Genomic DNA, 14,034 nt, shown 5'->3' with positions numbered 1-14,034 from the left:
TCTTCCCGGCCCCCACACACACAGGCCACACGCTGTCACATAGCCCTCTGCCCGGGCTGGAGTTCTAATCCAGGCTGTGTGTTCATAGCCCTGTGGGATGAGGGACACAGGGGACTAGGAAAGTAAGAGAGGGTGGGCCTCTTGCCCAGACCACACCTAGGCAACCAAGAGTAGATCACCTGGGCTGCTTCACACCCACAGGGCACTCCTGAACGTTTCCTCATTGGCATTCACAGCGCCCCCCCCCCCAGTTTTAGGGGTGACCGAGGTTCAGGAGACAGCCCTCTCGGAGAGCTGGGATTGCGGGGCAGGTGTCCCACCCAGAGCCTCCCGACACAGCCAGGCTTTTCCTCCCGCAATGAAAACCCCAGCGCGCAGCCCTCGTGGCCAGCCCTCCCTGGCACTCTGGGGCCTACAGAGGGGCCTGGCGCTGAGCAGATGTCTTTCAGAGCCTTTGAGTGTGTCTGGTAGTCTTTGTTTGATTTAAGTCACGTTGTCGTTGTCACCGTGGCTGCGGCTGTGCTCGTGCCGTTGCGCCTGTCAGTCATGTAGCTGTGTGTCCGTTCTTCTCGCAACTTGTCTCGTTCTCTCCTCCGTTGCAGATTGAAGTAGTCAATACTTTCAAGAGCGGGGCCTCCTTTCAGGGGGCCCTGCGGAGACAGTCCTCCGTCACCAGCCAGAGCCAGGACGTAGCCAATCTCTCTAGCCCTAGTCGCGTGTCGTTGTCCAATGCTCTTTCCTCTCCGACCAGCCTTCCTCCTGCTGCTGCTGGGCGTGAGTGTGAATCCTTACTGCCTCGGGCGCCACCGACGCCAGTGCTGGGCGGGCAGGGGCCGGGGCACCAAGGACATGGGGGGCAGTCAGTCATGGCGAGGCCCAGGGGGCTGAGGGGACACCATCATCGAGGAGGGTCCCCGTTGGTCAGGAGAGCATAGCCAGTCATGGGGTGGCCGTCTCTTGGTGGGCCAGGGTTGGCTGGGGTCAGGGTCAGGGGCTTAACCATTCAGTTAGGGGGTCATGAAGGTCAAAAGTGGCCAAAAAGGTCTGGGTCAGTCAAGGATTGGCATCTGGTGGGGAGTTTACAGTGATCAAATGCTCTAGCCCACCAGAGGGTCACAGTGGCCAAGGGGGGGCAGTCAGCCAGGACAGCAAGGAGTATGCCAATTGGTCTAATGCCATACTCAGACAGGAAAAGCCTGGCCTACACAGCCAAGGTCAGAGTTGGCCAGGAGATCAGAGTCTCACAGTTAGTTAGGCGTAGGGTTACCACGGGTCAAGGCCATCAGGGATCCCAGTCCGTCACAGTGGGGTCCAGCCAAGTGAGGGGTCACTATTGATCAGAGGTCCTAGTCGGGGAGGAGTCCCAGGCCACCAAGGAGATCACAGCCTGAAGGCCCCAGCCACGGTAGTTCAGAACCCTGTGCCTTCTTCCCTTATACATCCTATGGCATTAGCTGCCCTACCCACTACTACCCTGCCCGATGAAAGTCTGACCCCTTCCTAGAGAGGACAGGGCTTCTTACCCATTCAGCTTGACCTCAGGCAGAAAACAGTGAACAGACTTCACTTCTTGGTTGGGTGTCAGCAATCCTGAGGGATCTGGTCCAACCCATGGTTTCCTGCCCTTCCTCATCTGAGGGGTAGTGGGGACTCTGGCCCCCTCCATCTTCTCCCTCCTGCCAAGCTCACCTTCGCATGCCACCACTTCTGACCTGGATCTCTCATCTCTGGCCTATCTAGATCTTTCTGAACCCCTCCATAGCTTCTGGCCCCAGAGGGAATAAGAAGTCTCTATTTACCGCCTACCTTCCTTACCTTGTCTCCAGTCACAGCCCCTCCCAAACAGCGGGGCAGCCCCTAGTCCAGGTCTTCTCAGATTGCCACAATGTATATGCCCCAGCCCTCAAGCTTTTGATGAGGAACGGGCTCTGGGTTTCATCTCTCCATACCCCTATTCAAACACAGTACACTCACTGCACACACCCCTCCCACTGAGCAGGAGAGGACCTGCATGCCAGGTGGGAACTGGGCCACCTGAGCCCTCTGACGGGAAACATGAGCCACAGAGTGCCTGTTGCTGATCTATGCTCATGTCCTGTGATTGTTCAGGGGGCGCAGCCCTGCCACGTAGGCAGGGTAACAGGGACATGGCAGAAAAGGGAAGAAATGCCCTTCTGGGTTCATTCATAGCACAAACACCCAGGGATGGGGAGACCAGGCAACCCAAGGTGAAATGGAGATCTGTTTGAGCAGACAGGGTCCAAGTCACGTTTCCATGACAGTCACTAGGAAGCACTGCCAGGTTTTCTCAGGGCAGGAAACACTTTGGTCCCATCCTGTCCCTACCCGCTGCAGCAGAGAGGCTCCCTGAGCTAACCTCCTCCTGCATCCACTTAGCCCTGGCTTTGCTCAGCACCACCAACTGTCTTGAAGTCCAAAGACCAAGTGTTCCAGTCTGGAGGTGCCTGGCTGGCTCGGCTGGTAGAGCACATAACACGATCCCGGTTTAAGTATAGAGATCACTTTAAAAAGGGGGCAGGAGGTTCCAGTCTGGAGAGCCTCTGGGGAAAGAAACCATTTCTTTGGGTTCCTGCCATCCCTCCTGGTGACTCCCACATCCCTCTAGTTGGATCTGACCTCTTTGAGGCACGGTGCTTCACACTGGCCACAGCTAGAGCCTGTCTGGCATTTCTGGGCACGCAGGCAGACTTTGGAAGTCTTCCTGTGGCTTAGCCCCATACCTTAGTTCTCACAGTACAGAGAAGGAGCTCGGTCACCTCAAACCTGGGCAACATCATTCTCACCTTTTCTTCTGTCCTTTACAAAACCATTCAGTAAGGCCAGTCAAGTGACACCCAGTTCTCAACACTCCTTCTTCAGAGACTACATCCATATCTGCTCACCCTCCACCCTCCATTCTCTCTGAGGCCCCAAAGGGGCTGGCCAGGCATGACCTCCTCATCCAGCTGCCACGCTTGAGTATCTTGTATTCCTACCCTCTACTGGAGAATCTAGACTGTAATTTGGGGTGTATTGTGGGAGCCTGACCATCCCCGTAGCCAAGATTACTGGTTCCAAAGGGGAATCCCCCCAAATAGCTTCAACACGCACATTTTGATCAAGACGGTCACAGTGTGAACTCTCAATAAAAACTCCCAGTTCCTCCCTCACCTGAATATTTGCTATAACAGCAGCATCTCCTCTGTTCTCCAAGGATTCTGAAGGCCCTCTCGTTACCAGGCAGGGTCTCTTCAGGAGTCAAAGGCTTTTTTTCCCACAAGGAGGTGTGACACCAGTAGCCGGGAATCAGAGAAGGGGTTCTGGATTGGGTGGGCTGGAGACGTGGGCTACCTCCCACCTCTTCTGAGCAGGCAGAGGCTTCTTCCTAGGGATTCTCCAGCAGAGGAGGGTGGCCCTGTGCATGCTGAACCCAAATACCTGGGATCTTATACCCTAGAAGGAGTTAGACCACCGTCCCCTGGGTTGCCAAGAGTTGACCACCAAGGCCTGTGGTGGGACACTGTCTGCTTGGGGCGGACTTCTGACCCATGACCTTGGGGTGAGGAGCCCCCAACCATCCCTCCCCTGGTACCACTGTGAGGTGGAGGGCCCCAGGTGGACAGGTGCATGCGGTGATGTGACAGGCAGGTCAGACTTGCATCCAGAATGTTTGGGAGGGAACTCTGCTCCACACTCTTGCTTTCTTCTTCTGCCTGACGCAAAAGTGAGTTTGTTTTTCCCCCCAAAACTTAAAGGCACACGCCTGAGGCCTTATACTTGAGCCCCACTCAACATTTTCCAAAGTCGTTCCCCCATCCTTCACTTCGTGTATGCCTCACCAGGGAAACAGGAGGGAGGATCTGCCAATACTCCCATTTCCCTGAGAAAGGCACTGAGGCTCAGAGGACTGGATGGACTTGGCCACGATCACACAAGTGAGTGGCAAGGGGTCTGACTCCGAGGTGCCTCATTTTCCCTACCATCCCACACCACTATCCAGACAAGCCTATAGCCTTGGAGCTTCCAGGGGTTGAATTTCCATTCCAGAACCAGTGCCCATGCCTACAGCCTCACAAAATGGAAAGGGGTCCATCCTCTGGGCTCTAGAAGGCCAAGAAAGCTGTTTCTCTGCTGGAGTCTCTGCCAGCCTGGCTGGGACTGGGGATAAGGGCACCTTTGGGCTCTGTAACCTGAAGCCAAGCCCCCTGCCGCTCCTGCTTATATCCCTCAAGCAACTAACGCCTCTCAAACCACTTTTGTATTTAGCAAGTTCATAGCAGGCTGTGTTGGTCAGCGAAGGTCCTCCTCCTTCGAACCAACCAGGCCAAGCAAGCACAAGAGACTCCTAACTCAGAACCGGCCACTTCCTGGCCACTACCACCCAGGGGGCATCTCCGGCTGCCATGCCCCCTTTCCCGTCCTGATTCCAAGGACTGCTAGGGCAAGGAGTGCGCATCTCTTAAGGGGAGAGATGAAGAAGGAGAGAAAAGAAAGCTGTGCCTCTCGTTAGCGTTTTGGTAACGAACTTAGTGCAATCTTGGGTTGGCGAGAAAATGGCTTGCTTCTGGGGTGGGGCCTAGACCTCTCCACTGTCTGAATATTCCATGTGTTTGTTTCCCTAGAGGGCTAGAGAACCCTGGAGACAGAGTTCAGCAAGAGAGAGTGAAATTAAAAGAGGTTGTGAGTCTTTAACCTTGAGCCTGAAATGAATGTGAATCAATCCCAGACTCTTGGCTTCCCTGAAGCCGGGTAAACATTCGAGTATGTCGAACCGTCCCAGCCTGTCCCAGCCCAGGGCCGACGCGTTCCCTCAGAGCCCTCCAAGAGGGGCGTGGGTCTCCTGCTCCCTTTGTGCTGATGAAACCACAAAGTCGGAACTCCCACAGGCCGGGTCCTTTCCCCTCTCCCATCCCCCCATACCCAAGTGCAGCTTCTGCCCCAAAATCTCACTTTAGGGTAGGCAGGGATGGGAGGTGGAAGAGCTTTTTTTTCTTCCCGTATTTTTTTCATTTCAGCCGCGGAGAGAACCGAAGTGGACACTTGAGATGACCGTGGCGGGGTGTCCCGAAAAGTCTTGACAGTCTTGTCCAGAGTAGTTCATTCTTTCTGTTGTCTCCATGCCAGGGGGAGGGCAAGGGGCCTGCATCTCATTGTGTGTCGTCCCCTCTGCATTTTCAGTCACATGATAGGGTCCCACCACCATCCCTCCTCCTCCTCCCACCTTATTGCAATTCAGCCTCAGAACACACCGGACACTAGGCTGGACAGTTACAGTGGCGATGCTTCCCATTTGACAGATAAGAAAGATGAGGCCCAGGACACCTTTTTTGTTGGTTTCACTTAATCAAGGGTGTAATGGCCTGCTCTTCAGGAGATCAGAATATTTAATCATCTCTACAGAGCCACGAACAGGGAATCCAGGGAGAACGAGACCTCCGAGCAGTCAAATGGCTATCACGGTAGTCTGCTGGCTCTCGCTTGGCGCCTGATGCCTCTTATTTAAAGCATGATTCCAACAAGCAGGGTCCCCTGGAGTCCCCGTGCCACAGCACATAAGAGGGAAAAGGGACAGAGGTGCTTTTGAGCAAACAAGGAAAAGTCAGAATGAGTAATGATGGCTGACAAAGAGAGAAACTTTTATTTATATATATATATATCTCTCTCTCTCTCAAAACTCTGGGGTCTTCCAGAAGACCAAAAGGATTACTGACCAACTTAAAGTTAAATTCTTCTCTGTGTACACTAAATCAAAAGGCACTCCTGTGCTGCCGAAATACTTCCCATGGAAAGAGTACAATAAACCCCACGCCAGGACACTTAAAACCATCAGCCACAGCCATCTAGAAAATTCACTTCCATGGACAGGGCTTTCCCCACTGTGCCCCACCAACAAGACACCCCTGGGTTTAGCTGAGAGGTAAAGATCCTGGTACCACAAGGGCATCCCCACAAGAACCCCACTGGTTCTCTGCCCCGCCCATCCCAACCCACCCCACCCCTGCCTCAGGCCTGTGGTGTGGAGGTTCCCACTGCTCTACAGGGAGGGCCGTGAGCACACCCTCCAATCCACGGCCAACTTGGCTGAGGCTCTGCTCCTTGGAGGCACTGATGCTGCCTCGTATCCCCCCCCGCCACCGCCTCCTCTCTGAGTTGGGGCTAGGAAGAGAGGAGGAAATACCTTTCTCCCAAATCCCATCTGCCTCTTGATGACCGGCATGGCTTCCCCCTCCCAGGAGTCTAGAGAAAGGGACCCCTCTCTCCAACATGAGGGTCCTGTTCCTCTGCACTCTGTGAGGCAGGTCAGAGGACAACCAGTGAGGCAGCGTGTCTTGCCCGTGGTTAAAGCATCAAAAGTGGCAGAGCCAGGACTCAGACTCAGGTCTCCCTGACTATGAGTCCAGTGCTCTTTCCGCTAGTCTGGAAGACCTGATGTCCAACCTCCTTTTGCTCTTCAGAAAACCATGGGTTCCAACTAAGACACAGAAAATGAAAGAATATACTTTTTTGTGCCTCGGGTCCACAGCCTCTAGAATCCCACCCAGGGCTGGGTTTGGCCATCTGATTCTGGCCTCCTTTGGGGGGGTTTGTGTTTTCAAAGCACAAACAAAGAAATAAAATGCTTCAGGAAATAAGAGACCCCCAAAGTCAACTCCAATGACTGGCCAGGGCTTTGAGTCTATACTCGAGTGTTTACCTCCCAAATGCATGAAGGAAAGAAACGTTGGGTACAAAGACCTCCGTTCACATTGTCCAGGCTTCCAAGTGTAGCTGTGTGTCGGTCTGTGTGTGCCGTGTGGTTCCCGACCCCTCACCGTGGCATGCTCCCGCCCCTGAATGTCATCAGTCTGCCGGCTCCTCCGTGCTTTCTGGCTGCCTCTGCTCTGCACCCCAGAAAGCCCTGAGTTGGCTTTGATTTGCTTTGCTGCCTTTGGTTTGATGTTCCTGTTCTCTGGCCCTCGTGTGTCTTCTCCCATCCGAGCTCATCCCACTGTCTCTCCTTTCCGTTCCTCTTCTGTTCGTGACATGTTATCTGTTCCATGTTGTATGGTTTCTTAACTGCGTGTGGTTTTCTTAAGATTAATGTTCTCAAACCAGCTTCTCCTCCTTCCTCCTTTATTCCCACCTGGTCCCGCTCCCCTTCTGCATGGTTGAACTTCTGCTTTAAAGTTAACAAGGCTCAGTCTCTCACTAGGTCTGGGTGCCCGCCGGAGTGGACTATGCTTCCTCTAACCACTGTTTCCCACTATCTCTGTGATGGGGCTTGATTCCTCCTGTCCTAATATTGGAGTTCTGACCAAAACCAAAGCAGTTTTTAAAACCTCATGGATGCATATAACCTGAGCCCCCTCTCCCATTCTTCCCCCTCCTGCCCGCGCTCATAACACCCAGCGACTGTGGATTCCAGCCGCCTGCTGTGCCCTAACCTCTCCCCATAACCCCTCCTCCGAGCCCCCCCCCCAGCTTGGCTGCTGCCCCTCACTCCAGGACAGTGCTTCTCACCCCTGTGCTTCCCTTGCAGATTCGCGTCGTGAAGGCGTTCCGTAGCTCTCTCTATGAAGGTCTAGAAAAGCCTGAGTCTCGAACCTCCATCCATAATTTCATGGCTCACCCCGAATTCCGGATCGAAGATTCACAACCCCACATCCCCCTCATTGATGACACCGACCTGGAAGAAGATGCCGCGCTCAAGCAGAACTCGAGCCCGCCGTCATCGCTCAACAAGAACAACAGCGCCATCGACAGCGGGATCAACCTGACGACCGACACAAGCAAATCAGCTACCTCTTCAAGTCCAGGGAGCCCCATCCACAGCCTGGAGACGTCGCTTTAGCTGAGGACCCCGCTGCCACCCACCCCCCTCCCCGGGCCCATCCATCCAGGCACCCAGCTCACCCAAACAGCAACGAGCAACAACAGGAAACCAAATACTGGCGAGAAAACCAACATTTCCACCCAACAGACCCTTTTTCTGGCTGTGATGCTGTTTGAACTCTTTTTCACTTTGAGGCAAGGGGTGGGATCTGCTCGGGGAGGGGGGCTTATGGAAGTGAGCGATTTTCCGAGAACCAGCCCTTCCCGGCTCCCACCCAAACACGGACCAGCCATGCACCCGCCAGGCCACCATGTCCCCTGCATGAATGTACTGGACACTTCCAGTCCTCCCCTTGTTTGGTTTTGGGGGGGTCGGGGAGGGTTATTTGTTTGTTTTCTTAGGCGGGAACTGCAAACAGACTCTTTTCTGAGACTATTTATCCAATCCACTGGTCTGTGAGTTTTTGAAATGCTTGTGCAGCATGGTCTCAGTTGTATAGGTTAATTTAACAACTTTTTGAAACTGCAGAGCTTAACTCGCCTAGTAAATTTGCACCAACGGAACCGAAGAACTTCATAGACATTCACGAGGTTATATCCATTTCTTTGTATCTATATCAACGTATACTTTTCCAAGACTGTATACGTCCATATAGATATGTGTGTATATATATATGTGTGTGTATATATATATATATACACATACGCGCGCGCACACACACACACACACACGGATATATAAAGTTTTTTTGCCGGCATGTTGCCTTGTTTCCGCTTAAATTGCTCTATTTTAACTTATTTATGTCCTAAAACAAGAATGTAATTTGTTTACAATCCTGTAGATAACGTCCTTGGCTATTTGTATGGTTTAAGAACACTGGCGGCTGAGATGCTATAGAAAACAGCTCAGCCCAACAGACACTTCCCTGGATTGCAACCTCGATGTTTTACAATAGCCATGCTCTGATTTTTGCCTGCTGTTTCCGTTCAATCATGTCACTACCGCGGGAGGCTCAGGCAGAAGCCAAACGCGACAGAAGAGGAGTCTCCATCTGGAAGGGGGTTAACACCGTGCTCCGTGCTCCGTAGACACAGGGAGAGGAGGAGAGAAGGCTTCCTAGGTTCGCAGCACTAATGGCGGGCCCGGCCCGAGGATGACAGGGTCCACACAGCTCTGGTGGAAGACTTTTCTCTCGATGAAACTCACTTGAGTTTACTAAGAGCATTTCAAAAGGAGGTTCTCTTTGGCACTGTCTGGACAAGTTTGAGGTAGTGTTGCAATATTATAAATGCTACTGTGTTGATTTTTTTTTAAGTAATTTAGAGGTTTATTTACTTATAAATTGCAGCATATGAGCTGTTGGCATACTGGATGAGGATCATGATGGCTTGCTGCTTTTATTTTTATTTTTGAAGAAGAATAGCCTTTTTCTCTGCACTATTTAGATCCGAACGAACCTTATGATGTGTATATTGAGATGTATTCAGTGTGATTTTTAAACCAAATTGTCTTCCTGTAGTCGCAATATATACTGTAGCCTTTTGACAGCAAGTCTTGCTTTCCCAGACAGAAAGCCATTCTGAAACCCTACAGTATCACAGGTGAGGAAAGGTGGTTATTTTTCCCCCAAGACAATAACAGCACTAGTAATCCCACTTAATGAAAGCTTATTTAATTGTACGTCAGCCTCTTAACTGCTAAGCACTTTGTGGGTATCAGCTTTTTTCATAAAAGAACTTTTGTATTTAATACAAAGTTTGCTTTGAGACTTTTCAGCATACGATCTTTTTCCATAAACTTGTACAGTGCAAAAGACATTTTGAATACCATGATCGATGACGTCCCATGCTTCGAGGAAAACCAAACACTTTCCACCTCGCTTGCGAAATTCATTCCTCATACTGACCCCTTCCCACGGTTGCTCTGTGTCAGCTCGGCCCTTCCCTTCTCCAGGCCCAGAGAATTCTTCCACAAACAAGATGAGAGCCACTCGGGAAAAGAGCCATAGTCAGCTGGGAGGGCCTACGGCTAGGTGGCTGTTGAAGGAACCTGAGGCTTTGGGATCCCAAGTCAGCCCATCCCACCTGGCAAAACCATCCCGGAAGGAGGACTTTCTGTGTGTGAGAGCATCACCTGAACGTCGTGAGGGAATCTCTCTGAATGTACCCAGCAGAGAAAACAGCATCCCCAAGGGGGTGACCAGCCCTCAGATGTGCTTATTGGATTCCAATACAAACACCGCCAAAAGCCAGCCTGCTGTTCTCCTGCCGAGAAAGTGAAGACCTCCACATGTGACAAAACCTGGAGCAGCTTTGGAACATGGTGTTTTTTTGTAGTTTCCTTTCTCAAGGTTTTCCATCACCCCACCTTCTTCTTGGTTCCAATCCTGTGTCCATGACCTCATTCCCCGATAGCAGGAAAGCCGCACTTGCCCCCCATGCTCCCTGTTCGTTTGGAGCCGGGACACTGGGAAGACAGGAGGGCTTTCTCTGAGCGAAGCCTAGCTTGGGGAACAGGGAGCCGTGGAAGTGACCGAGGACACCCGACATCAGTGTTGGTCTTTTCTTGTCAGGGATGATGGATGCACACACACACACACGCACACACACAGAGGAAATGATTGGTTTGTCAAAACTCACTGTAGTACATAAAGCTTGCACTCTGCGTCCTATATCTAGCAGCATGGGGTACGTTTGGCAGTTCACCCCATTAGGGGGTCAATAATTTATGACCATTCATCTGTTTTTATGAATTTTTTTATCTAGACAATAATTGTAAATAAAGAACTCACCGTCTCTGTTCATTTAATACTATGCAATGGTTATGCTTTCAATTGCTGACTCTTCTTACTCCCGCAGTGTGGTTCTGAAATGTCTGTGGTTTAAAAAAAAAAAAAAAAAAGGCAAAAAACTAACATCAAACAGAACACAGTAAATATATACTCTGTAATGTACAATTTTTTTCCAGTTTGGGACTGCACCATCCACTTAGCTGCTTCTCTGTCCTCTGGACAAGGGCTCCAGGAGAAGATAGCCGATTTCTTCTTAGGTCTAAGCTCAGCAAGTTTGTCTCTCCTCAACAGATGAGAGAAGAGCAGGGAGCCCATTTAGTGACCCCTGGGGCTGGAGAATCACCCACCTTTGGAGGTGGGCGGGGAGGAATGTTTCCTCCCTGCGACTCGGGCCAGAGCTTTGCCTAACTCTGAAGCAGCCTCCACTGCTCCCACCAACCCCTCACCATGGCCCCTTGCCCCTGATCTCCATCAGAACACAGAGTAGACGAGAGAGAGGGTGTCCCGCTTTTGAGACCAGACCAATGTTAATGACGGTACTGGGCCAAGGATTCTGGACCTGTCTCAGCCTGGGTAGCCTACTTATTGAATAGCTGCTCTTTTCCCAACCATGCTGAAATGCCACCTGTACCACATACTGATAACTTGTATAGATTTGGGTCTATTTCTGGAATCTCTTTTCTGTTCCCTTATCTGCGTGGCTCATCGGGCACCAGCCATACAGCTCTAATTACTGTTGCTTCAGATAATGTTTTACCATGCAGAAGGATAAGTTTTTTTTCTTTTTCAACAAAATGTCCTGGGCATTGTCTCACAGCTATTCTTTTAAGTAAGCTTTCAAATATTGCCAAGTCTTCCACCCCGAGCACTTCCCCCACCCAAGGGCCCTGCCATTCGATGTGCAAAGGCCTTCCTTCCTGCCATGGTAAATACTGTTCACTCAGGGTCACTAGATAGAGTGTCCCATGAGGAGAAGCAAAAAGAGCATCCTAAATTTGGGGGAAAGTCATATGTTCCTCCCACCATCTCACCTGTATCCTAAGTCAGGGTGTCACCAGAAGAGGCCATGCCCCCCACCCCAACCTCAGTTTGGGACCCAAAGTTACCCACTTTGATTGTCCTAGGGGTGGACCCTGCATCTGCCCCAGGCCAGAGGAGGAAGAGGGCTCTCTTCCACACCTGGAACTACCAGAATTCATGGCCCAGCTGCTTTTATTTCCAACTCTCCTCATGAAGAAACGTTTATTCCCATCTCCCTTTCCTGAACATTTTTTTTTTTTTTTTTTTTGCCAGGGGTGGGAGGGGTCACTTCTTGTTCTTTATTCAAAGTTTTTTCGGTGGTTGTGTGATAGGTCCTTTGGGATGCAGCAATTTCTTTCCTGGACCTTCACACCACCCAGACTCCCCCTACGCATTCGTGCTCCACTTAAGGGAGGCTGTCAGCTGGGTGTACCGTGACATGCCTTCCACCCTAAACTCTCTCCATAGTATCTGAAATCCCATTAGAAGATGGTTGGGGTGCGTTTCTTGACGACTTTGGGTCTTCCAAAGCCAAGTCCTATCAAACAATAGCAGAAAACCCCCAGGTCTTTTCCAAGTTCCAAGGCAAGCTCTCCTGATTGTGATATAGAGATCCTACTCAACCAAGTAGAGGGAAGGGGATCCCAGGCCCTGGGCATCAGCCATCACCCCCTCCACCAAAAACAAGACCTTTGAGGCTGCCCCGGGACCTTCTCAGCCCCCTAAGTCTGTTTTGTAATGCCTGTGGTGCTCTCCCTCCGGACCTTTCCTCTTGGGGGTCGCCACACTTTGCTAACTCTTGTGTGCACATATTTTATAACAGAGTAGCGAGGAAATGGTGCCGCTCCAGCTTCCACAAGCTGCCCGGGCTCTGGGGGGCTCTGGGACAATCGGGGCTGGGAAGTGACTGTGCTCTTATTGTACACTCTTTATTTCTCTGTATCTCTGGCTTGTGCTCTTTGTAATTAATGGGATTTGTCTGCCTTTTCAACACTATCCTGAGCAATAACAATAAATGCACACGTGGAAACGCAGACACGGTACACATCACAAGGCCTTTTTCCGCAGGACAGCTGGGGTCCCCGCCCTCCGTGGATTTGGACTCGGGGGGAAATGGAGTCCCTGGGAGGGAAAGTCACTTTGTCCAAGGGTGCACAACTCAGTGGGTGGTCTCTCTCCTTCCACCACATCACACCTTTCAAACTTCCACCATTTAAGGAGCAAGTTTAACCTGCCATTAAGTCATTAACCTTCCATGCCCAATGAGCAGACTTTGGGGGAAGAGGTCTTGGAAGAAGAAAGAAATTTGGAGACAGAGGGTCTGGGAGGTAGGGGCACATACTGGGGAAAGTTAAGAATGGCCTGATTTGAGGTCTAGGATCAAATGCAGGGAGGTGATGGGACAAAAGATGTGGGTGGCACCCCTCACTGGGGAGAGGGGAAGCAGAGGGAGCCTGGCGCCCCAAGAATTTGAACTTTGCAAACCTCTGCTGAGCATCAGCAGAAAACAAGAATGTGGCCAGACCAAGAGATGATCTCAGTGTTGGCTCAGATGTTGAGGGTTGCACATGTGCACTTACACACACACACACACACACACACACACACACACACACACACTACTAAAGACCAGCCCTTGTCAGGGAAAACTGATCTTCAGATCAAGCACCGTAGAGGCCCATCCAAGTTCTAAACAATTTCACCTCCCAGGGTCAAATTACTCCCAACATCAATGATCCTTCAGCGTAGGTATTTTAATTTCCACTTAACAGAAGAGGAAATAGCGGCTCAGAGAGAAGAAGGGTAGGCCCAGCTAGAAAGGATAAGATAAAATAGTGCTCCTAGCAGTCTTGATGCCAGAATTGGCCCCTGAAACCTCTATATTACAGTGCCTTTCAGTCTGACTAGTAAGTAGCTTAATGAATAGGATATAGTTGCATTGCTTGTTCCAAATCCCCAATTCTCCAACGTCAGTGCCTATACCAGGGAATTCCTTGAATAACAACTATGCCCCATGCATTATATTTGCATTATGCCTTAAATGTTACTGTCTCTGTTTTCCACTTGAGAAAAGCAAGGCTCAGAGAAAAGCAAGGTTCAGATGCACCAGAGAATCAATGGTGCAGCTAGAGATGGAAGGCCAGGGCTTGTCCCTTGAAGAACAGGAGACCCAAGAGCCCCACCCACTTTGTCCCCAGCTCCACCTTAAGTGCTGCTCCCCCACCTCCATCCTTGCAATATTTCTCCAATATTTCTCCATTCCGAGAGGAATAATTTTGAAAGCTGGGGTGGGGGTGGAGGAGTGGGCTGTTGTCTGGAGACCCAGCCCTTAACTCTATAAGAACCCACACCCTTACTCCCTCTCCTAAGCTCCTTGATGGCCTAGGTCTATCACACTCTCTGAACCTTA

At 51.0% G+C, this 14,034-nt stretch overlaps 1 protein-coding gene across 11 annotated transcripts in view; it reads left to right on the top strand.

Moving 5' to 3' along the window:
- The window catches only part of ATP2B2 (ATPase plasma membrane Ca2+ transporting 2), a 366,154-nt gene extending 355,410 nt beyond the window's left edge, over positions 1 to 10,744 (top strand). For 7 of the 11 annotated variants that reach the window (XM_032327044.1, XM_032327037.1, XM_032327061.1 and 4 more), the window contains one exon: positions 7,520 to 10,744. In XM_032327044.1, the coding sequence (XP_032182935.1) occupies positions 7,520 to 7,831 (312 nt within the window). In that variant the 3' untranslated portion in view covers positions 7,832 to 10,744. Of the gene's footprint in view, positions 1 to 602; positions 775 to 4,622; positions 4,678 to 7,519 lie in introns of all 11 variants that reach the window. The other 4 variants (XM_032327080.1, XM_032327106.1, XM_032327115.1 and 1 more) reach the window with 2 other exon arrangements.
- Positions 10,745 to 14,034: the final 3,290 nt, after the last annotated feature.

Source organism: Mustela erminea, chromosome 1 (assembly GCF_009829155.1).
Source record: "Mustela erminea isolate mMusErm1 chromosome 1, mMusErm1.Pri, whole genome shotgun sequence".
In the NCBI taxonomy this organism is placed as follows: Eukaryota; Metazoa; Chordata; class Mammalia; order Carnivora; family Mustelidae; genus Mustela; species Mustela erminea.
This window is presented reverse-complemented; position numbering and strand designations above follow the sequence as displayed.